At 34.8% G+C, this 24739-nt stretch overlaps 4 protein-coding genes across 17 annotated transcripts; 2 read left to right on the top strand and 2 right to left on the bottom strand.

Annotated features, from left to right (window-relative positions):
* Positions 1-8072: 8072 nt before the first annotated feature.
* LOC121261393 (aquaporin PIP2-7-like) lies at positions 8073-9551 on the top strand. Its single transcript, XM_041163736.1, has 4 exons — positions 8073-8578; positions 8702-8997; positions 9091-9231; positions 9329-9551. The coding sequence occupies exons 1-4, from the start codon at positions 8287-8289 to the stop codon at positions 9443-9445; spliced, it is 846 nt and encodes a 281-aa protein (XP_041019670.1). The 5' UTR covers positions 8073-8286; the 3' UTR covers positions 9446-9551.
* A 4554-nt stretch (positions 9552-14105) lies between these two features.
* LOC121261391 (UPF0496 protein At1g20180-like) lies at positions 14106-15820 on the top strand. The gene has a single exon (XM_041163734.1). The coding sequence runs from the start codon at positions 14378-14380 to the stop codon at positions 15554-15556; it is 1179 nt and encodes a 392-aa protein (XP_041019668.1). The 5' UTR covers positions 14106-14377; the 3' UTR covers positions 15557-15820.
* A 428-nt stretch (positions 15821-16248) lies between these two features.
* On the bottom strand, positions 16249-20128 carry LOC121261394 (protein Abitram). Of its 14 annotated transcripts, none has more exons than XR_005939883.1 (8): positions 19852-20128; positions 19652-19700; positions 19385-19511; positions 18152-18222; positions 17991-18046; positions 17446-17518; positions 17376-17415; positions 16249-16562 (listed from the first exon to the last, which is right to left on the bottom strand). XR_005939883.1 is itself a non-coding variant. In XM_041163739.1 (6 exons), the coding sequence occupies exons 1-6, from the start codon at positions 20036-20038 to the stop codon at positions 16463-16465; spliced, it is 603 nt and encodes a 200-aa protein (XP_041019673.1). In that variant the 5' UTR covers positions 20039-20127; the 3' UTR covers positions 16249-16462. The 14 variants fall into 14 exon arrangements, 6 of the variants coding, with proteins under 6 accessions (XP_041019673.1, XP_041019674.1, XP_041019677.1 ...); XR_005939885.1 differs by having other exon boundaries at positions 16249-16558; XR_005939884.1 differs by having other exon boundaries at positions 17380-17415.
* Positions 20129-21642: 1514 nt separating this feature from the next.
* On the bottom strand, positions 21643-23451 carry LOC121261392 (peroxidase 64-like). Its single transcript, XM_041163735.1, has 4 exons — positions 23115-23451; positions 22837-23025; positions 22436-22598; positions 21643-22308 (listed from the first exon to the last, which is right to left on the bottom strand). The coding sequence occupies exons 1-4, from the start codon at positions 23310-23312 to the stop codon at positions 21914-21916; spliced, it is 945 nt and encodes a 314-aa protein (XP_041019669.1). The 5' UTR covers positions 23313-23451; the 3' UTR covers positions 21643-21913.
* Between the last annotated feature and the right edge of the window lie 1288 nt (positions 23452-24739).

The raw sequence follows: 24739 nt of genomic DNA, 5'->3' as shown, positions 1-24739 counted from the left end.
ATTGTTTTAGGATTTGAAAAAGTTGAATTGTTTAATATATTTTGTATGAAAATTTGAAAAAATTACAATGATTAGATGAGATGAACTTTTTTTTATTCCAATATCATTTGGGCAAGACCATTTTCTTTCTCACGTAGTTCTACCTTTTGCACAAGTGTGGGTCGATTACTTTTGGATCAAACTACCAATTCTCCCTCCCTTAAAAATTTGGAATGACAGTAATCTCTTGGAGTTGTAGGTATCCAAACGACACCAATACTTGGATTTAAAATAGGTGTTGGTATGATCACTTCAAGTTAAAAAGAGAACCAATGGGAGGTTGACGTCTGTTTTATTACATTTTACACGATCCCTAGTAAAAAATGTATTAGATATATTATGGATTGGTTTGAATTTCAAGATGAGATGAAATAATTTTAGCTGAAAATTGAATAAAATATTGTTAGAATATTATTTTTTAATATTATTATTGTTTTGAGATTTGAAAAGGTTGAATTGAAATTTGAAAAAATTGAATTGTTTATTATATTTTGTGTGAAAATTTGAAAAAATTGCAATGATGAGATGAGATAAACTCTTTTTTATTCCAATATCATTTGCGCAAGACCATTTTCTTTCTCACATAGTTCTACCTTTTGCACAAGTGTGAGTCGATTACTTTTGGATCAAACTACCAATTCTCCCTCCTTTAAAAAATATGGAATGACAGTAATCTCTTGGAGTTGTAGGTATCCAAACGACACCAATGCTTGGATTTAAAACAGGTGTTAGTATGATCACTTCAAGTTAAAAAGAGAACCAATGGGAGGTTGACGTCTGTTTTATTATATTTTACATGATCCCCTTTAAAAAAAGTATTAGATATATTATGAGTTGGTTTGAATTCAAAGATGAAATGAAATGATTTTAGATGAAAGTTGAATAAAATATTATTAGAATATTATTTTTTAATATTATTATTGTTTTAGAATTTGAAAAAGTTGAATTGAAATTTGAAAAAGTTAAATTATTTATCATATTTTGTATGAAAATTTGAAAAAATTACAATGATGAGATGAGATAACTCTTTTTTATTCCAATATCATTTGGGCAAGACCATTTTCTTTCTCACATAGTTCTACCTTTTACACAAGTGTGGGTCGATTACTGGATCGAACTATCAATTCTCCCTCCATTAAAAATATGGAATGAAAGCAATTTCTTGGAGTTGTAGGTATCCAAACGACACCAATGCTTGGATTTAAATCAGGTGTTGATATGATCACTTCAAGTTAAAAAGAGAACCAATGGGAGGTTGACGTATGTTTTATTACATTTCACACGATCCCCTTTAAAAAAGGTATTAGATACATTATGAGCTGGTTTGAATTCAAAGATGAGATAAAGTGAATTTGGATGAAAGTTAAATAAAATATTGTTAGAATATTATTTTTTAATATTATTATTGTTTTGATATTTGAAAAAGTTGAATTGTTCATTATATTTTTTGTGAAAATTTGAAAAAAATTGCAATGATTAGATGAGATGAACTCTTTTTTATTCCAATATCATTTGGGCAAGACCATTTTCTTTCTCACGTAGTTATACCTTTTGCACAAGTGTGGGTTGATTACTTTTGGATCGAACTACCAATTCTTCATCCCTAAAAATATGGATGGATAGCAATCTCTTGGAGTTGTAGGTATCCAAACAACACCAATGCTTGGATTTAAAATAGATGTTGGTATGATCACTTCAAGTTAAAAGAGAACCGATGGGAGGTTGACGTCTGTTTTATTACATTTTATATGATCCCCTTTAAAAAAAAGTATTAGATATATTATGGGCTGATTTGAATTCAAAGATGAGATGAAATGATTTTAGATGAAAGTTAAATAAAATATTGTTAGAATATTATTTTTTAATATTATTATTGTTTTGAGATTTGAAAAAGTTGAATTGTTTATTATATTTTGTGTGAAAATTTGAAAAAATTACAATAATTCTTTTTTATTCCAATATCATTTGGGCAAGACCATTTTCTTTCTCACCTAGTTCTACCTTTTGCACAAGTGTGGGTTGATTACTTTTGGATCGAACTACCAATTCTCCATCCCTAAAAATATGGATGGATAGCAATCTCTTGGAGTTGTAGGTATCCAAACAACACCAATGCTTGGATTTAAAATAGGTGTTGGTATAATCACTTCAAGTTAAAAAGAGAACCAATGGGAGGTTGACGTTTGTTTTATTACATTTTATACGATCCCCTTTGAAAAAAGTATTAGATACATTATGGGCTAGTTTAAATTTAAAGATGAGATGAAATGATTTTAAATAAAAGTTGAATAAAATATTGTTAGAATATTATTTTTTAATATTATTATTTTTTTAAAATTTGAAAAAGTTAAATTGTTTATTATATTTTGTATGAAATTTTGAAAAATTTATAATGATGAGATGAGATAAAATGCTTTCTGAATCCAAACAGGTCTATATTTTTGAGTCAAAATATTTATACTTTTTGCAACATGTATCATCATATACTTTGAAAATTTAGTATATATATCCTAAATTATTAATATGTTTTAATTTGTTTGTTAAATTGTGAAAAATCACAGTGTATATTCTCATTAAACTACATATAGGTTTAAAGTGAATCTTAAATGCCGAATTTATGCTTCAAACGGATAAAAATGCACATCCGTTTGAATCATAAATAAACAGGAATATTCTGCATAAATAAAATAAAATTATTATTTAATATTATGTATGAAATTATGCAGGCATGAATACTACTCTTCGGAATTTAGGACAAACTTTAAAAAATGATTAGGCTGTAAATTTGATTACCTTGTTAATAAAAATAAAATAAAGAAGAAAAATATCGAGGGTACAAACCCGTCCCCGAGTTGAAAAGACAGTACGCACCAAAAGCAAAAGTTCCAAATCCTCGCTCCTCGCTCCAATAATGCTTCTTATTACCGGAGCCCAGGAAAGTCTCCAAGTCAACTCAGAAGTCCTTCTTGGTCGCTCGCTGTGTCATGGCGAGTTTCAATTCAAATATCTTTTCTGTTTTTGATTAGACATCGATCCAATACATGAATCCGAGCTGATCCTTTTTGCCATACAGAGAAAACGGCATAAACGATGCGAACATACGGATCTGGTACTGTGTGATTTGCCAGACTAGGGCATCATCTTGCTCTATTTACATATATATATATATATATATATATATATATATATTCAATTCTGGGCATGAGATTACTGTTGTTAATTTGTAATCAAACAAGGTGGGACTGGGGACACAACGTTAAGAGGTTCAAGCCTTCAAGTATAAGAAGATACGTCAATTGGTACTTGGGATCAGTGTGAATTTTGCATGAATTTGGCCTCAGGAGAATTACCGCCACAGGCAAGTGCATCAGCCCATGCAAAAACCCTAGAATCCCATTTGTTTTTTTATAGAAGGAAAAAAACAAAACAAAATAAAACAAAATAAATGTGAAAAAGTTTCGATGCTTTGTTGTGAGTTTAAGTAGGGTTGGGCACATGGAGTCGAATTGTCCAACTCCGACTAAAGTTAGAGATCAAGTTGAGTTTTGACTCCAACCCCTAATTGGAGTGGATTCATTAGGAGTTGATTCCGACTTCAATCAGAGTTGTTGGAATTGGAGTCAGAATCAAAGTGTCAGAGCTACAGAGGGACTACAATTCATTTAAAAGAAGGAATCTTAGTGCCAGAGCAAAGATACATAACTTAAGGGGTTGATTTTCCAACAGCTTTTTGGGGACCAAACAGAGAAATAGGAGAGAGAGAGGGAAGAAGAAGAAGAAGAAGAAAAAGAACAAGATGTTATGAGGATGTGAGAACCACAATACTTGCAGTAATAGACAAAGAGATCGAAATCCGATCCATCTGGAGTGGTGTCCTCACTCGAGTACTTATGCATTGTCCTATTCGGCATTCCTTTGCCGCTGCTTCTCTTTGAGAGCTAGGAAAATATTTTTGAAATTTTGCAGCATATTCACGCAGAGACTCAAAGCACTAGGATTTTGTAGTATACTCAAAGGAAAATGCTACTCAACATATGGAGAGAGAGAGAGAGAGAGAGAGAGAGAGAGAGAGAGAGAGAGAGAGAGAGAGAGGCCGAGAGACTTACCAGTGATAAGGAGACATACTCGATTTGATCAAAGGATGTGGAGGTGGCAATGGAGTGGTAGATGTAACGGAAGGAGTGTAGGGTGGTGCAATACTTGGAGAGGAAGGTGAAGAATCTGTTGGTGGAGTCATCAAGGAAGGCAGTGGTGAGGAGATAAAGAGAACAAGAAAGCAGCGTCGACATTGAGGACAAGAGAGAAAATAGAAGAAGAGAGAAAACAAAGAAAATGTATAGGGTTTCAGAATATATAGGAGGAGAAAACATCGTCGTTTTAAGATTTTCTTAAAAAAAAAAAAAACAGTTTGCAAAACACTATCTCGAACATGGGTTCTGATCAGCTTTGCAAAATACTGTTTCAACTATTAGGCCACTCAACTACCTATTACATATATTATAATATTAAATATATTAAGTAAAATATCAGACTCGGAGCCTATATCGGCTCTAATTTCGACCAATTCTTTTTTTTCGGAGCAACTCCAACTCTAACTCTGAATTTTCCGACTCTGTCAGAATCAGAGCCGATATCGGGTGGAGTTGGAGTAGCTAGAACTTTTGCCCACCCCCAAGTCTAACTCTAATTTCGAAGTGAAATACTTTTAAACTACCATTTTCAAGGATCAATCGCTTTATAGAATTCAAGTCAAAACAGAGGGAGACTGTTATCTTATATTCTTTTTCATTATTTGATGTTAATATTATCATGCAAGCATTATTAAAACATGAAGAAAAGGATCATATCCTTTACCGTATCTATTATAAACTCATAAAAACTAAGTTAGAACCACGAGTAGTTATTACTAGCCCGGACGCGTGAGAATTATTACATTCGATACTCCAGAAACTACTTATATAGGGACACGGCAGGACAGTAAGGATCGAAAAATCAGATACAAAAAGTGGTCATGAAAACTTTAATTCACTGCCTATGATACTCTGAATAGTAAGTAAAATAGTGCATGAATGTCTGGTCATTCAATTTGTTTTTAGCGTGCAGATGATTGACAGCGACAAAAGAGAAAAATTTACTTGCTGCTAGGAAAAAAAATATAAAATACTCGTCCTTTTAAGTGGTATTCTACTATCAGAATAGACGTGTTTCACGTACTCCACATTATCCACCGAGTATTGTGTTTTTTTCCAAGTACTTCAATTTATTATCGTTTGGTGAAACTCCGTGAATATTGCTCGATCTGCACACTGGGAATATTTGAAAGGACAATTTGTGGTACTGGTGCACATGCCCGGAAACCTGGCGATGGATGCAGCAACATGGCTTCTATGTATGAACCGGAATGACAGTACTCAGCCCATTGAAAGACATCAATATATAATATGGTGGCGTCTCCGGGAAAAGCTAGGATGGGCGGGCGTGGCCAGTCTGGGAGGCCTTGGGCATGCAGCTGTCAAGTTTGGGAAGGCATGCGCGAGTGTCTCGATCAAAAGAATGTAGAGAGCGTTTGTGGCGCTGATACTTTTGTAGGGACTAGGGAGCACCAATATCACCACACTATTGCAATTGTACACGTGCAATGGCAATACTGTATTTAAAGCCTTTTCACCTAGCAAATTGTACAACTGTCGGTGAAACCCAATTCTAGCTGTCTTCTTTTGGAGTTTGGAATTCAGTCCGCTAAAATATTCAAGAAAGGCCGTAAGAGCCCATTAGAAACGTCCCTTTGAACCTGGCTGGCCCAACGGCTTCATTCCATTTTTTCGTGTATTGGTATGTTTTTGACAGACTACACAGTCGAGAATCAAACAACGACAAATAGATTTAGCGTATACATATATCAAACTATGTCAATTTATAAATTTATTTTTATAAATTTTCTTTATAGCTAAAGCATTTCTTTAAATTATAATGCTGTCTATGGTCAACAAAATGAATATCCATATAAAATGTAAAGTAATGTCTAGCCTAAAAAAATATTATATATATATATATATTTTTAAAACTGATCGACTGTACGTAGTATATATAGTTATATACTTCTGTTATATTCAAGTCATGGACTCATGTGTTCATGTATATGATTTAAATAATATTGACTAGTCTTTTTCTATTTTAACCAAAATTATCTTAATTATGATAGATGAATATGATCTTATTCATGTCTATAATGTAATGCGTGTCTAAATAAGTAGGTGTACGTAGTATGTATGCATTTTCTCTTCTGTAAGCTATCAAGATATATACAAAAGCATGTATATATTTCTTTTTACTAAAATAATGAATATTAAGTATAAGTTCCTTGCATGGAATTTCATTTTTAACTACACAACTTATCACGCGGTCAGGGATGTTAGACTATTTTTTTGGGTGAAAAATGTTTTATCTTTTGAGATGAAAATGGTTATGTAGTTTTTCTTTACGACTATTAAAATGTAAACAAAATTCACATTTAATTGAATAGAACGTAAATTAAACTATTTATTTTTATGAATGAATAGGTAACCTCTAAAAAACATAAATAAAAAGTCAACCTTATTTAAGTGTAGGTTTTTTTTTTAATTATTATTATTTATTTATTCATTTTTATTCGGGGAGGCAGGTTATACTCAAAACCTCCATTTTAAAGGTTTGGATGTTATGCCATGAGATTATATGTCTTTGGCTATTTAAATATACGTTTCTATTAATGTAATTAGCACGTAAAATATATAGATAGTTTATCGTAAAATGTAATCTTTTGCTAAAAGTGAGGATGATGAATAAAATCGAGAGTCTATACCATCCTCCCTCTTCTATAAAAAAAACATATATAATAATTTTTTTCAATTTAATAGATCATCAGCTTATAATTAGTGAACAAAAACAAATAAAAGAGTACCATGTAATTCTGGAGTAATAGCATCGTTTTACTTAATTTTACGAAATACGAATTTTTTGTAACGAGTATCTGAGTACGTTTATATAATGAGATGATTTTAAAAAATTTATAAATAGTAGTAAAAAAAAAAATTATATAATAGTGAATAGTAATAAAAAGTAGGTAAAAAAAAAATAAAATATTAAATAATAGTAAAGATTACTTCATTACTTAATCACAACAATTGACTTTGAAAATGACCACACTGCCCACCATATGTATGCTTTATCTCCATCTTCGAGCGACCGAAAAAAAGAAACCTAGCTAGCTACTTGGAAATCAATACTAATTATCTCGGAATAATTAACTAGGCATGCATATTGTAGATCAAGAGAATATGCCGTTTGAAAATAGAATATCCTTTGCTAATTCTTTCACCCAGAAATCTTTTGTTCGTCAATCGTCACAATATTTGGGCTATGCACACAGAGATTATGATAATACTAGCGTGCGAAATAATTAAGGTAGGTAGCCATCTTATTGAATGGACACCTCTGCTTAATTTGATCCATTCAATATATAATTTCCCTCCATTAATTTTAATTTGTGAGAATCAATAAGACGTTTGATAGATAATGTTCCAACATTGTTTTTAAATTAACAGCATCATTAATCACATAGACGTTCATGTTCCAACACTGTTTTTAAAGAAACAAGTTAAGGTAATAACCGGCCGGGAGAATAACAGTACTAAATAGCGAACGTGGTTGGTCCATTCAGCAGAATCTCATTCACTGTTGTGCATGTTGATCAACTGTAAGGTCACTTTTAAGCGCGAAGATCGATCGAACATACTTTTTCCCAGACATATATCCTTGTCGAGTTCTACCTGCTTTCACGATTAATCAGTTGAACAAAAGTAAAGGTAGGTTGGCCATCATTGTCGTTTGATTTTATGACCATTCTTAATTATCAAGTAGAACGTCTTAAAAATGAAACAAAGGTACGAGTGACTATTCCTGCTTGCCAACAATCTTTAGCCACAACAGGTTTAGGTATCAAAGATTCCTTAGTTGTCCTGCCACTCATGCCAGCATACATTCCATTATTCTATCTGATATGCCCTTTCTTAATTCTCACATGACACGCAGACATGATACATATTATAAATTTAAGTCTTCCACTCACACTCTGTGATCATCAACTGGTTCTCGGTTCATCTCTAAAGCAGCGAAGAACAAAGAGAAGAGAGAATTACATGATAAAGGGCTTTATATATAGCTAATTAACTTCTTGTTGCATGTTCTAATTTCAGCCTGCTTCTAAAGATGTCTAAGGAAGTGACTGAAGAAGGAGAAGCCTCTCAGCAAGTGAGAGACTATGTTGACCCTCCCCCCGCACCACTTTTTGACGCCCAGGAACTTTCCCTCTGGTCGTTTTACAGAGCAGTTATAGCGGAGTTCGTTGCCACCCTTCTCTTTCTCTACATCACCATCGCCACTGTTATCGGCTACAACAAGCAAGCTGATAATCCATGCGAGACGGTTGGTCTTCTGGGCGTTGCTTGGGCCTTTGGAGGCATGATTTTCATCCTTGTTTATAGCACCGCAGGAATATCAGGTTTATCTTTTCACGACCCTTCAAATCGTCATGATCTTCTTAATTTCCTATATTTATTTTCTTATTTTTATAAACTTTTACGATGTTTTTAATTATATACTTTTAATTGGATACAAAGTACAGGTGGTCACATTAATCCAGCAGTGACGTTCGGTTTGTTACTGATACGTAAGGTTTCACTAATAAGAGCGATTGCTTATATGGTAGCTCAGTGCTTGGGAGCAATATGTGGAGTAGGGATAGTGAAGGGCATCATGGAAGACTACTACGAGGATGTTGGAGGTGGAGCTAACACCGTATCTCCTCTCTACTCCAAGGGAACCGCTTTAGGAGCTGAGATTATTGGGACCTTTGTACTTGTCTATACAGTCTTCTCTGCCACGGATCCCAAGAGAAACGCACGCGATTCCCACGTCCCTGTATGTTGCTTGCTTTCTGCATACACCGTCAACGCCTGATCTATATACCAATGCTTATATATGGTACTTACTTTGTCTTTGATAAAATGATAGGTTCTGGCTCCCTTGCCAATTGGGTTTGCGGTGTTTTTGGTGCACTTGGCTACAATCCCCATCACAGGCACAGGAATAAACCCAGCTCGCAGCTTTGGGGCTGCTGTAATCTACAATAAAGACAAAGCTTGGGATGATCAGGCGAGTTATTTGTAGTTAATTGACGAACAGTTTGTTTAATTTTCTTTTTGAATTGATGTTGTTAACTGAGATATATATGGTGATAATTTATAAACAGTGGATTTTCTGGGTGGGTCCTTTTCTGGGAGCGCTTGCTGCAGCATTGTACCATCAATTCGTCCTAAGAGCCACAGCCATCAAAGCTTTAGGATCGTTTACGAGCCAACCCGGCTGAGTACTAGACCGACTTAATTTATTTGATCTGGGTTTGGCCTCCCTAGCTATCACCGTCTCGATCATGATGTACAGATCATCAAGGTGTATTTTATTCTTTTTCTCTCCCATGTGTGTGTATAATATATAGTCATATGTACGTATATACATATGTACATGCATGCTATTGCTATTAAATTGTTTGTATCTGGTTATAAATTACGATGTGGGGTTGCGGGGCTAGCTATTATCTATATATACCGTGCTACGACTTGTCACTTAATTGGATGTTGCATGGGTTTGTATATACGAATATGCATAATTCGCTATAGTCTCTTCTTTGTCAAGCATATGATGAGTTTAAGTTGTGTTGTAAGATCATCGTATTCACTTCTAAATACTATACTCCAGTCCAAATCAGAAACGTACATCTGATGGTCATGTGTGTTGAAAGTATGATAAATTAATTGTATATGAAAAATATTAAAAGAAAAATTAATGATCGGAATGAAAACAACTGGATAAGACATGGACATATCTTATTCTTTCTTCTTTGTTTTTTTTAACATAAGATTTACGAATCAATGAACCGGATCTTCTTTTTAAACTTGTGCTTTATCGGAGTCAATATAATAATGTAGACGTGGGCTCTTTACGTTTCGGGATATATTATTCATGAGAAAAATCTTTATCAATATATACCTTTTTCTTCGAGCTTTTATCATAACACCCGTCGAGTGTGGGAGACAGCAACCTTGTCGATCAAATCGGATATTTCGTGGATAAGATCAGGATAATGTTATTAATTAGTTGATACCGATGATTTTCGGCTTTTCTTACTCCAATTCCTCAAATCGGCCTTTAGATGCTTTAGCCATTTACAAAAGTAAAATTAAATTAATCTCCTATCCCATATTGTAAAATTAATTTTATTATAAAATAAATTTAACGTATTATATGTAGTCACCTCAATTTATAAATTTATTTTTATAAATTTTATTTAAGATCTTTACATTATATTATTCATATAGTACAATTTCATTTAAAAAATAAATTTTATTTCATTTAAAAAATAAATTTTAAATTCTACAAATCAAATTATAGAATATAAAAGATGTGCGTTATAAAAATCTTCCCATAACATTAGTCAATCTTTTTAGAGATGTAACCTCGTATCGTTTGCAAACAGTACAATTTAAATACAAATCACGCGATTTGAAACGGTCTCTCATCCTTATCTCCAGTTACAGTGGTCCTTTGAGCTGTCCGAGTAATGCTCGATCGGAAGTTGATCAAGTCTTATTTGGTTACAGGATGATATAGATAAAATTTAAAAAAATTAAATTATTTATTATATTTTATATATGAATTAAATGAAATGGGATGATTTGTTTAAGACGTTATTAAAATTAGATGCATAATAATCGGATCGGGCCTTTTGGTTTATAATTATTATTTATAAATTTGCCCTCGGCTTTGCAATGCTTGCTTCCTCATTACGTGACGGCCCATTTTAGTAAAGTACTTTAGACCAAGCTTATGAAATTGTTAATTGTCCAATGGAAAAAGAATGGAAATAATGATTGGATATACCTGCCGGCCTGGATGTGTGGCTACTCGTTCTGTCATCAAGCCCAATTAACATTCAACCATGCATGCGTACTGGGAAACTTAACTGACCTAATTAGTAATTAATTTTGGGAAATCATGAAGTGATAAAGGTGAAATAATAATTTTAGAAGGCTTTGAGTACTCGTACCAAATAGGAAACGACTGTCCATTAATTCGTGCCGAAAAGACGTTGATGATCTCTTTCAGCAACAGCTAGACTCGTTTAGTTCCTTAACTGCATTCAATTTAGTTAAGTTCGATTCAGATTTTGATCACTTTTAATATCCAAATATTCAATTCTTAAATCACTAAACTCATATCAACTTAAAACTTTTTTCAACTCAACACCTCTTTATATGTGGGACCTACAATCTTTTTCAACTTCTCATAAATACATCTAAACTCATTTTAACATTCAAACATATCTAAACTCATCTTAAGTGGGCCCTACAGAACTCACTTCACCATTTTAACTCACTGCTATTTATAGAAAGCTCAACTTAGATCAATATCCAAACGTAACCTAAATTAACCTTGAAAACCATGAGAATGGGTGTAGGAGGCTGGGTAAACAACATTTTGAACTCGGTTGTGTTTGGTTGTTGAATTAAACTTAACACATATTAAATTAATCATTAATGAGGTTTACTACTTTTTCAACTTCTCATAAAAAAGTTATACTTATCTCTCAACCTACTTCATACATTTTAACTTAAAAAGTTAAACCCTCTCAACCTAATAAATTTAAACCTATCTCAATGAAATTTATAAAATATCACTCTCCATAACTCGATTCAACTCATCTCAAAGCCGAAACGTAGCCAAATTACCGGAAACTCTACCAAAACTTACGTACGACGTTACCCAAAAGCTAGGTAGGGTACTTGCTTCTCCATTAGGCCAATGTCATGAAATTAGGGTCGCATGCATGCATGCTGCATGCGAATGTATAACACGTAGCATGCAACATGATCATGCATTACAGTTGGGCATAGCTGGCGGCTCCGTTCTCACTGCAACAATGTTCACACGGCCGGTCGAGGTTCATTAATCATGTGCGCGCATGCTGCTTCGACGTTTCTTTTTTGTTTTTTTTTTTAATGTCTTTGGTTGTTGAGTCTGACGACGGACGTAACTGGCATACAAGGCTGCACTTGAATCCCAATCCGAATTACGAACAACCAAATTACCAATTGATTCCTTATTTTCCTGTCACGTGCAAACTTGGAGGGTTTTCTAATTCGAAAACCCAAGTCTAATTAGTTCGTAGTTTTAAAGAACTCTGCAGTCTGCACATACGATATATATATATCCTTCTCACGTACTAGACAAGTGCATGTGCAAAAGGCACGCAGACCATCGAGACATCATGGAAGATGTTTAAATCTCGAAAAGACAATGATACACCACCAACTAGTTTATAATTTAACTACTACTATACATTAAAATATTAATATTTCTTTCTTTAATTCAAAATTTTTGTACTTGAAACAGTATAAAGTAAATAAAATAAGAATTTTTCTATAGTTAGTGGTAAACAAATTGTAATATAGTTGTTCTTATATCATTTTCCATTAATTAATGTTACGCTTCCTGCAGAGCCATGCATGAAAATTATTTTTACGACAAATAAATAGACATATATTACGCAGGAAAATAATTAATTAGTAATAAGTATAACTAACCATAGGGCAGGTGGCTAAATCATATAGCCTCATGAGACTAATTAAGTTTGTGTGTCGGTTTGAAAGAGATATATATACATGATATCTAGGAGTGTAAGCAAGGATATCTTAAATTTAAGAGCTAGTTTTAGGTCGACCGATCGAAAGCAACCGTGCATGCATCTTATGAGCTAAAGATCATCAAAAGAATTAGCTTGGCCCTGCCAAACTTTATATTCTATTCCATGCATGACCGTTGCACGCACCGAAAAATGATCTTATACTGATGATCAGTGCTAGCTACGTACTGGCATGCATGCGTGCAGGTTTTTAATTTCAAAGTTTTCTTAAACTAGAACTAATTAACCAAATTAATTAATACAGTAATTAAAAGTATGCTAATTTCTAGACGTTTACCGAGGTGGAAGTTAATTGATGGCGGCCTTATCTATATATGCTCTTTAATTTTTACAAAACAAATATCGTACATGTTGTTTTTTTTTTCCTTTTAAAAAATCAAATTAATGTTCATTGTATTAGCTAATTGATAGAAAAACGTAGATATATAGATCCAACTAAAAAAAAAATTAAATTGTATTTATAATGCGATTATATATATATATATATATATAAATCATGCGGTACTAGCTTTTTAGCAAAATGCAAGAAACTTAATTACGACCGTATAAAATATATAAATCCACTTATATATCTTCATTTACTCATAATTGTATATATCGGCCTGCTGGTAATATTACGACCGTACGTATAATTTTGGGTGTTAAGTGACACCTATATATATATATATATATGATCAACTGTTGCTAATTTTTCCGTTAAATTAGTGTCATGCTATTCTTATGATTAATAAAATTTTGTTTACGTACCATGCATGTCGCGTTAAATTAGAATCCAAGCTGTGTGATTGCAGTGAAGAATCTGCATGTAATAATATCGTAGACCGACATCAGGTATCAATCCGCAGTATCTGACAAACAATCTAGCTAGAACTTCGATCGGAAAATCTTAATTTATTAGCTTAAAATGTAGAACACCAGGCACAGAAAATTAGCCATATTATATAAAAGATCCCTAGCTTGCATCTATATACCTAAGAAAAAACAAGAAAATCTGAGGAAACTATCTACATATATATCCTTTTTAGGTGCAAGAAATTAAGAGGGATTTGTCATGATCATCTCTTTCGTTTCCTCCATTATGATACGGCTCGATAATTAAATATCTGCCTTGTTTCGAGGCATTTGACACGTAGAGAATTCTAACCGTGTGAGGGACATTAACGTGTGGCAGAAGTCATAACTAATCAAGGCGGTGCTCGATTAATATATATCGACGCTCTTCATATATATATATATATATATATATATAATACCCAAAGACGCCATAACCTAGCCGTTTTTGATTGAGACAACTCGCACCTTCATTTTGCTCTCAGTTTCTTCTAATTATTATTTTCTTTTATCGTATCCCGAACATGAGAAGCATTAATATTGGTTGGCCCAAGTTGAAATCTCCCTTTGGAAGGCCAGGTTAGCTTCTCAATATCTTATATTCTTCTTATTTTTTCCGTACGTTCAAAAGGTTCTTTGATCAAATCTTTCTATATATAAAGGGTGAATCATATTTTTGGAATCTGATGTAACACACACACACACAAGATGATTTTCTATAGGTCTTTAATTTTCTTTTTTAACATCTTATATGTAGATATATATTCTCGGTTCACTGTAGTTTGTGTTATGGCCTCAGGCAGATCTCGGAAGGAAATTAGCGTCAATAGCTTGTCAAGCAAGTCAAGCGTGAATGAAGAATACACGGAAGCTCTCAGAACGAAATCTTACATAGAAATATGGAACAAAGCTCAAGGTCAGCTGGGAAGTACAAGCATTATAAGCAGTCTCTCTTCATCGTCGTCCACTCTTCCTCTCTCTATGCATCTCTCCGAATATTTACTCGAACCACGTCAAGAAACCCTAGTGGAAATGATGGAAGGCATGAACCTACACCACCTTCTAATTGACTTTTTTGAAGCCAGCTTAGAAGCGTGTAAAGTCTGTGAATTACTCCTTCAAAGCATCCATCAAACACGTGCTAGTTATAAGAAAATCAAAAGGGTAATCAAGCTAAGCAGAAGTGTGAATGATCGTGCAGATCATAATTACACTGATAAACAATGCCGGGCTATTTCTGGCGAGCTTGCTGCCTTTGTAATGTTGAAAAACCCATTATTGAATATTGGTGCAGTACAATTTCGTGACATTCGTGATGGCCACATGATATTGCTCCGGAGGTTAACATCAAAATACAGAAAGATAAAAAGGAGAGAGAGATTCCGTAGAATTTGGAAGAAGGTTTGTGGGACTGGTCTTTTTATTTCACAGAGCGCACTTCTGATTCTGCCGCTAATCTGTGCACTCCATGGCATGGTTGGAATCGTGGCAGCCCCAGCGCTCTTTGCTTTTTCCTTGGGTTTATCTTGGAAGAAAATGAAGGGGGCTTGCGGAGGCCGGCTCAAGAAAAGATTGCCTGAAAGAGTTAGTGTGCAACTTGATGTTGCCGCCAAAGGGGTTTACATATTGATCAATGATTTCGATACAATGAGCAGGATGGTTATGAGGTTAAATGACGAGGTAGAGCACCGGAAAGCTGTTGCTGATGTGTGTGTTAGAAATGGAAAATCTGAAATATTAAAGGAGGTTGTGAGGGAGTTTCATGTCCATGAATCAAGCTTTCTGGAGCAGTTAGAAGAGCTTGAAGAACACATCTACCTGTGCGTTCTCACAATAAACAGGTCCAGGAGTCTTGTAATTCAAGGGATAATGGCGGCCCCCCAATGACACGTACAGATATTAAATGTGCAAATACTGAAATATGCATGTGCATGGTGGATGATACACTACGACAGTCAATTTTGAGATGGAGATTGCTGTGGAATAAAGGTTATTCATCACCAAGGAAGAGTTCAATTTATTCAAGCGCTAATTTCTAAGCCTTTCATTCTTTTGTAATTAACATAATGCCAAAAATATGGCTTTAAAACAAGTCAATTATTAGAATTCAATTGCTATATATTCCATTGGGTTCATATTCATACCCAAACTTACTATATGATTTGGCACAAGTGGTGAAGGCCTTGATCTTGGGTATTACTTTCTTCAAGATCCAAGGTTCAATACCTCATAGGTGCAAACAATCTTTTGAGATCACACCCCTTGGTGAAAAGCTAGTAATTTAACCAGTTATGTGTAGGAAAATTTTCGAAGGTGTGGTGCACGAGATTGGGGTTTACTCTGCAGGGGTGAGTTCGAAGGGCCCCTGCCTTGGAGAGTTCCCCGACATATATATAAATATAAAAAAGAAAAAAGAATTGTTTCACAATCTGTAAGTCCTCAGAAATCAAAAGATTTCTGCTAATTCCTACTTACATATTCTTTTTCCGGAAAAAAGAATCCCCAACCTTAGCTCTACTTACTTTCATATAGATTATTTGACGACAAAATAATTAAACAAAACACAGAGAAACAAGAAGAAAACCAAGCTTCCCCCACAAAGATTTAAAATATATAAAACATTAACGTCGTGAAGCTCGTCACCAGTGGTGAGTTTTACCAGGCAGGGCCGTCAAATAAATCGACGAGGGGGCACACAAATGCAAAATACACTTAACAAGGGGCAACGCTTCTCTTGGCTCATTTTTCCTGACTCAGTAAAGTAACAAAACATTCCAATGACTTAACAATCCCTCAACTTCTTATACTCTTCGAGGCCCAGCAACAATCCCTTGGCTTTGAGCCAATCTGCTGGTTTTGGCATGATAATGGCAACGTATCCTTCTCTATCTGCCTGGGGGAACAAAAGGCCGATGCAGCTAAATTATGAACTAGCAATATGTGCCATAAATGTCACTAGAAAAACTAAGAACCAAAATCATTTGAATATGGAAACAACAACAATTAAATGCAGTTAATGGCAAGGTGCCTAATGATGATGATGTCCTCAAATGAGGGAACCTTGTGTGGAAAGAGAAATATAAGGCTTAGGTAACATGTTCATGCAAAAGATAATCAAGAAATCACCATCTATTTTAATAGAAAGTAGTAGGCAATTTATCAGAAAATCATGAGAGATGACCAGGTCAGCCAGTTCTTTAGCTGGACAAATTGTAATCGAATACAACCTGTGTACTTGAGGTTCCCCTTTTTCTAAGAAAATTATTATTACCTATAAAAATTCAATATCTCCACCATCAACATAGTTGCCAATCATCGCAATAGTATGACAACTGTATAATCCTAGAAGGCCACCACCTCCACCACTTCTCATCCAACCGGTAAAATATTTACTTCTTACAGGTCAAAATGAACTAATTTCTTATCCTTTGCCTTACAATCTCCTAGATAATTTTCCAGACAACCAAACCAACCAATTCATTCTACTTCGTTGGATTAGCATGTAATTAGATTAACAATCAAGTGCATCCAAGAGGTCTTTAATCTATTATGGAAGCACATATGGTCTACCAATACATCTCAAGTACACACAAACAATCAAACATATATCATTCTCCCTAATTAGCATATAGAAAGCCAACGACTAGATGCAAACTACTGGTCATTTTATTATCTAAAATATGAAAGACAATTTTTAACAGCTCACCCACACAATCACTATTCTCCTGCCTTGCTCTTTTTTTTTTTTTTTTTTTTTTTTTTTTTTTTTTTTTCTTCTATAACTCCATTGACTGTTACATTCTCAAATACCATTGCTGAAGATCATCGTATCATGTATAAGTACTTGGCCTGCACCATTTCAGTCCCAACAAATTCTCTTACTTGTTAGAGGAAAAATGTGCGCCTGCATAGTTTATATTATCTTAAAAATGAATTGCAGAGGCAAATTCCTTGCTGGTACTGTTTTTTTTATAAGCTCTGCCTCATTATCTTATGAACTTATGTGTGCTTAGTACAATATGTATAGATCATGAAAGACTCAAAAAGCTAATGGGGAATCATATACTTCTGGCTATTGTTTCTTTTATTCACAATATGAAGCCGGAAATAGTCAGGAGCATAAAGCTCCAAGTTTTTAAAATCATCCTACATGAAAGCCAGATTACAAACTAGAGGATTTAAAGTGTCCTGACAATTAAAGACAGATATTATACTAATTAATTACACTATACGAACTATGATTTATTGGGACATTTGCATAATATAATATGATTACTCAATAAAAGGGTATTAACTATTCTCACCGATGAATTAAGCAAACCTGGCAGCTTGATTAACCTATCATTGACTTCCAATAGAGAGCCTTTCACACAACATCTGTCAAGCCAATAAAACTTTTAACTTCACCTGAAAAGAACTTAGAAGCCAATACAAATGAAACACCCCAACAGGGAAAAGGGAGTTAAAGATGCAGATTTCTACCTCACTATATAAGAATCATCATTGGTGCAAACTTTACACAAAGCTGTGTTTGGTTCAAATTGTTGCGCATTCTGCATAAGAACATCTCCAACTTTACTCAGGCATAAGGTTCAAAGAGATACATGAAACAAAATATATTGAAAAAAAGAACTACCCTGAAAAAGCCTTTTGTATATATTTGAAGCCACTTAATCTGATCAATTTGATTATACTGAAAATTGATACACAGGATAGGACACTGTAGCAGAGCCACCAATACACCAATATTAACAACTTCAGTTCAACCCATTTAGCCTTTAAGGAAGCGCTCAGTAACTTGAAATTGACTCAATTCAATTGAGATTACTACCAAAGTAGTCACATTCTTCCAATTCTACACACTTCATATGTAAACAGAAGCAGGATAGTAGAATGGTGCCAAGTTGACGATAAAGGTGATTTAGATTTGGTCACAACTCACAGCTAACCCAGATGCTGGCTCAAGTTATAGTGGAAGAGCTATAGTATACCCTATTCTTGAATAGCTAGACACTGAAAGCATATTTATATTTTAAGCCTCGGTAATTCATGAAATCTATAAATATAACTATATCATTTAAATGACAGCGGATGTGTACCTTTCAATTGCTGTATCAAAACGATAAAGAATTCCATGATACATCAAAAGTTTCCCTAATCAGTCACTTTTATCTGCTTTAAACATGAGAAACTCAAAACATATCTTGCCATTTTCAGATTATTTTTTTTTATTGGCACCGGGCGTCCGAGAACTGCGTCCCGACTAATCCCGAGGTTGCACAGGCCCTTGACAAGGAGTTTCCCGCAAGTGCACCTCGGGTAATTCAAAGGGAAAATCCCCCAATCTGATGCCCTTAGAGATTGTTGCAGGGGATTTGAATCTTGCTATATAATCTTGCAATTTTCAGATTATAATCTTTCCATTTTCGAGTAATTATAATCTTGCCATTTTCAGATTATAATTTACCCAACCAGAAACTTTTCTAGTATCTGCTGCTGAGAGTGATCTATAATTTACCAATCATTGGGGAAAAAAACACGTACACTTACTTCTATGAATTTGATTATTAAAAAGATTATAAAAGAAAAGAAAAAAAAAAATCTTCATCCTCATTGTTAGAAACTCAAAATACTAACCAGGATTTAAATGGTAATCTTGACTATACAGTAAATTAATTTCTGCAGATACACGCACTGATAAATAGACATTAGTACCTTCTTGCGTTTCCCGGTGACCTTAAGGACACTGCGATCAGACCTCCCAACGTTGAAATCGACGGCCGTGATACCACCGCTATCTTTAAATGCAACGTGCGTCGGAGCCAAGCCAATTACACAGAGTCTTTTTTTTTTTAATGAAGAAAACAAACCATCATAATTATGGAACCTCTAATTTAACATCTAGAAAAAGATTTTTTTTAGAACATATGAACAACAGAAAGTATTTTTTTTAGAGAGGGAGAGAGAGAATTGGAAATTCACCCATTGGCATGGCGGTAAACGTACTGGTCGTGTCCTGGCTTGATGAAATCTGCCAAGTTCGACAAAAAATCGGTGAACATGTTAACCGGACTAAAACAGGGGAAGTTGAGCGCAACTTTCGAGTTAAATAGGAATTATAAAAGGGTTTTTACTCATTAAATTAAATGCATAATACTTATCACCGTCTATGGGAAGAGAACCTGGAGCAAAGTAGGAAACAAAGTTGGATTCAACCGCAGAGGGAGGGATAAGAGGAAGGTCGCGTGCATCAGGTACCAGAAGCCGATGTAACCCATCCCCCTCGTGTTGTTGTTGTTGTTGTGGTGCCGGATTGTTTTGAACCGAACTGTCTAGCTTGTCTGTGTCGTCGACGCTGTAGTCCTTCATTGAAATCTAACTGGGAAGTCCGTACACGATTCAAGTTATTACGACTTCCGAGTTACGACCGCCGTGCTGTGAAGCACTTAAAAGCTACTCACGGCAATCAAGTTAGGATGCTCACGGCCCGAGAAATTAACGGTTGGGTTTAAATTAAGCCCGGCCCTTTCCATATCAATGCATTAGGCCAGTCAGGCCCTAAAACAATTATCAGGCGATTCAGGCCTGGCCCGTCCGTGATTAACGACATGTTGCTTTATCTTCAGAGGTTCGACTGATGTACTTAATAGTTCGTCTCGTAGGTAGGGCGTATAGAAACCGACGTCACCTGCCTCCACCAACGCGAATTGACCGGCCGAAACTGGTTGGTATGCGATGGCAATTTGAAGAAACTGACATTCAGTAGTTCGGTCTCGATTTGAAGTTGGACCGGATCGCTGAACCAACCAATATAATAATAATTTTTTTTTAATATACCCTTATCGAAATGACGCAGTTCCACTTAAGTTCAAGATGTGTCTTCTTCTTCCTAATTTACTCTCTCTCTCTCTCTCTCAGTAGATAATCGATGTTAGGAAAACCAACGCCAACCGAAAACCGCCTCAATCGGTTTCCTCGTCCCCATCCGATTATGGTTGGTGGCTCTCCTATTTTTTCAGACGTCGGTCGGCATCGGTTTTGCCCAAAAACAACGCCGATGCCATCGATTGCAGCGCCCCGCCCCTATCCGCCCCACCCCGCATCTAGCACCCCTAGCGGGGGCGGGAAGGGCCCAACCCCACTTACATGTTTATATATATATATATATATATATATATATAAACATAAACATATATTTATATTTTATAAATTGTGTATATATAAATATATATTACAATTTGTTAGACTTGTTCACAAAATATACACTAGCAAATTTAAAAATTGCATGGTTTAAAAACTAATACATTACAACTTACACAAAATAGCACCCTACTATCGAGATGCGGGGGCGGGAGATGGGGGTGAAAACCCCACCCCCTGCCCATGCGGGGTGTGGGGCAGGGTAGGGACTACCCCGCACCTTATGATGTGAGTAGCACCCCTACTCTTTTGTATCAGAGAAGTATTGTAGTCACAAAGAGATTTTATAAAAACAAATCTACATAATAACATAATTTAATATGATATATTAGATCTACTTTATAATAAAATTATCTTTACAATCTAACATCACTTTAACTCACGTCAATTTATGAGTTTATTTTTATAAAATCATGTCGCTTAATCATTAAACATAATTTTTTCCAACAATGATTCTCAATTGGGAAATGAATTTTATAGTCTTAAGATGTGTAAGTCTCGCTTAATTTCTATGAAAAAAGTTGGTAAATATGAGACTTACATAAAAAAATTTATTTTTTAATAGTATACCAATTTATTTTTTAAAAAAAGTGCGCAAGATTTGCATACCTTAAAATTGTATTTAGTATTACCTTCGTAATTATATCTGTTTTTTTCTTTTTTTTTTTTTTTTTTTTTTTTTTTCTTTCTCGAGCAATAAGACGTGACTCTACTTTGAAGAGTTTAATGTTAAGAGGAGAGACATTCATGGCCAAAATAAAACAAACAAAAAATACCACTTAATCAACCAATTTATAACAAATGAAAATCGAATACATGCCCATTAAGCATGCTTATAGATATTCAACTTTTAATCTTCAACGGTACTGAAAACACATGAGGAGCTTGCATTCATGCATGTTCACGATAGCAACATATTTTTCCCCTCTTATCCCTCAAAATAAAAAAAATAAAAAATAAAAAAAAAAAAAACAAGAAGAAGAAAGATTGACTACACAACACCCACAAATAAATCCTCACGACTTTACCATTAATTAAAATTAATCATCTAACTACTTTGCAGTCGAGTCTAATCTCTTGGCCACCGGTGATGCTACTCATCTTGATCATGGACTTCACAAAAGCATCTCGAAACTCCATTTGGGAGCTTGCAAACTTGGAAACCAATGCCTTAGTTGTTGGGGCAGTGAGTAGAGCTTGATCCGAAGAGAATACGCTTTTGCCTTGGAGAAGAAGCTTGAAGTAGGCGTTGTCAAATCCTGCGGTGGTTGAATCCAGGGCGGTGCCTGCATTTTTGGCCTTGTTGTGTGCGGGGCATATGCTTCTTAGGTTGGCTGCGAAGGATGGGTGCAGCGAGGGGTCTACGTCCTGAGTGGTGTTGAATTTGTGTATTCTGTTCTGGAAAGATGAACAATGAGCGAACCCAAGAGTGTGACCCCCTGCGAATTAACAGTGCATCACATTATTATGATGGCCATTTATAAAATCTCACTTATCCTATAAATCTAACCTGATAGAAGACTTTGACGACGATTATATATATTAAAAGATGGATTCGATATTTACCAGAGAGAGCAACTAGATCTTTTGAGGAAAGGCCTCTCTGGGAGAAGCTTTGTTGTAGTTGAGAGATGTTGAGGGTGGGAGCTGGCAATTGTATGGTCTCACTTGCCTTTGAGATTCTTCCATCTTTTCTTCCTTTTGGCACTTCCCAAGTGGGACCTCCTGACTGAAAGCGTTGAATCAGAGCCAAAAAAACAATCTACTATTAGCTTTACAGACCCAATAATTTACTGGATCAGTTAGAAAAAAAAAACCTGTTCAAAATGATATCCTCGAAAGTTGGCAATTATTACAATTACTATTACCATGATTTGTTATACTTATCTGTCGGTTAAAACAATCTGACAATTATTACAGTTACTGTTGCCATGATTTATCATACTTGTCAATGTCTGTAAACTAACCAGAGCAACGGCATCACGAGCCGACAGAGCCAAGATATCAGCACAAGAGACCACACCGGGGCACAAAGCTTCCACCGCTTTCTTTGCGTTGTCTATGACATAAAATGCATGCAATGAAATATTAGGAGGCCCGTCTTTTTCTGCTTTGTTCTTTCCCTTTGATTGCAGCAGCACGGAAGCATCACAACCCTTAAAACACAAAAACATGTAACACAAGTTCCCAGTAATTAATTTCGTCTGACACGATTGGGGGGCGGGATAAAGATAAAGGTGATTACTCTTATAAAGCAGTCATGAAAGTGCATTCGAAGCAGCGCGGCTGGAACTGTTTTGTCGTTTTTGATTGCTTTCTTGACAGCAGTGGTAACGGTGGAATCCAGACGTGGGCATGTTTTGTCATAGTAGTTTAAGCTCAGTGCATTGACTGAAGAAGAAATAAAAAGGATGAAAAGGGCTACTGCAACTATTGCTGCCATTGCTGAGACAAGTCAATTGAGGTCTGTAGTTCTAGTTTTCTGTGAAAATTTCAGAGATGGCCTGGCATTGTATTTATACCAGAGGAATCCAGCATATGAAGGGGACAGACACTAGGAGACTAGGAGTGGTTATAGAGGGTATAGTTGTTAGTAAATTTGGTTGTCAAGAACATGGTTTAGTGGAGTAGTGTTATTGAAGCAAGCCCGAAAGAGGACAAGCAATATTCGATGACCATCGATATTGTTATCTGGAAAACGAAGTTTGTGCTGATGCTGAGTTTTGACCGACGAGAAAAAGGTGCAATCATCCGAAGGGGGAAAAAAAAAAAAAGAGAGAAACAAAGAAAACACGACAAGAAGGGAAAAAAATAGCTCAGGTCACTGCTCAAATGTCGGGATCATATTTGAGACTGTTGGACCCAGTAAAATGCTTGAAATGGATGTTCCAATACATGCATGATAGATGGGGGAGAGCTTAACAGGATGTTCCCTAAACTTGCTGCTGTTGGAAAGCAGAAAAATGATTACCTTAAATTCTTAAACTTCTAAGTAGGATAAAAATAATCTCTCGCATTTCATATTTATAATTTTTTCATAAAGTATAAGAGTGTTTTTCATAAAATGTAGATATGTTTTTTATATAATACAGATGTAAAATGAAGAATAGTGACTGATAAGAATAATTTTTTTACAAATAAACACATAAAATAGATTTTAGAATATTTTTTATTTTTTGTATAAACTTTTAAGAAAATTTATTTATTTATAATAAATATCGTACAAATTCATATATTTATTTTTCTAAAATTTGAAAAACAAAATCATTATGGGAGACGATACGATACGATAATTGTATAGTTATTAGTTGTCAGATCATCTTTTTTCTTGCTTTAGACATGATTGGAAACCTAACAAAGGAAAGGACATTTTTTATAGTATAGCATGGTGACCCTACAACCTTAGACGAGAATATGTTCGGTGGATAGGGTTGAACCAAGAAAGGCCACTTTTTGCCGTTAACGCAATCAAAGTTCATTTGGTCTGTAGCTCTAAATTTCACTGGCTGTCCGCGTGTCACTATGAACGGCTGATAAACAATTAGATAATCCAGTTTATAATATAAAGTCGTGCTCATAATTAAACCCAATAAAGGAAATTAGATAATACAATACATACATGATGGAGCCCTTTTTTGTTATTGTTTTCTTATATATTGGTGGGCAACGAGCCATTGTCAAGGACGGAATTTTATAAGCATGAGAGCATTTTTTTTTTTCTTTTTGCAAATTTCTTTCACCAGAATTGCCTTAAGCTCTCAAAGTTGTATTGAAACGATGATGCCGTTGTTAAGGATATAAATAATCAAATATGTCATTTTTCTATCGATTAAAACTTTTAAAATAAGTAATGATTTCATATGTATCAAA

Source organism: Juglans microcarpa x Juglans regia, chromosome 4D (assembly GCF_004785595.1).
Source record: "Juglans microcarpa x Juglans regia isolate MS1-56 chromosome 4D, Jm3101_v1.0, whole genome shotgun sequence".
NCBI lineage: Eukaryota > Viridiplantae > Streptophyta > Magnoliopsida > Fagales > Juglandaceae > Juglans > Juglans microcarpa x Juglans regia.
Note: the sequence above shows the minus strand (reverse complement) of the source record. Positions and strands in the feature narration are given on the sequence as shown.

Coding starts and splice junctions, on each gene's coding strand:
- LOC121261393 (XM_041163736.1), top strand. CDS start 8,287: ATGTCTAAGGAAGTGACTGAAGAAGGAGAAGCCTCTCAGCAAGTGAGA. Junction 8,998..9,090: donor CACGCGATTCCCACGTCCCT/GTATGTTGCTTG, acceptor ATAAAATGATAG/GTTCTGGCTCCCTTGCCAAT. Junction 9,232..9,328: donor ACAAAGCTTGGGATGATCAG/GCGAGTTATTTG, acceptor ATTTATAAACAG/TGGATTTTCTGGGTGGGTCC.
- LOC121261391 (XM_041163734.1), top strand. CDS start 14,378: ATGATTTTCTATAGGTCTTTAATTTTCTTTTTTAACATCTTATATGTA.
- LOC121261394 (XM_041163738.1), bottom strand. CDS start 20,038: ATGAAGGACTACAGCGTCGACGACACAGACAAGCTAGACAGTTCGGTT. Junction 19,701..19,851: donor TGTTTCCTACTTTGCTCCAG/GTTCTCTTCCCA, acceptor CGAACTTGGCAG/ATTTCATCAAGCCAGGACAC. Junction 19,512..19,651: donor GTTTACCGCCATGCCAATGG/GTGAATTTCCAA, acceptor AAAAAAAAAAAG/ACTCTGTGTAATTGGCTTGG.
- LOC121261392 (XM_041163735.1), bottom strand. CDS start 23,312: ATGGCAGCAATAGTTGCAGTAGCCCTTTTCATCCTTTTTATTTCTTCT. Junction 23,026..23,114: donor TTCATGACTGCTTTATAAGA/GTAATCACCTTT, acceptor TTGTGTTTTAAG/GGTTGTGATGCTTCCGTGCT. Junction 22,599..22,836: donor CTCGTGATGCCGTTGCTCTG/GTTAGTTTACAG, acceptor CAACGCTTTCAG/TCAGGAGGTCCCACTTGGGA.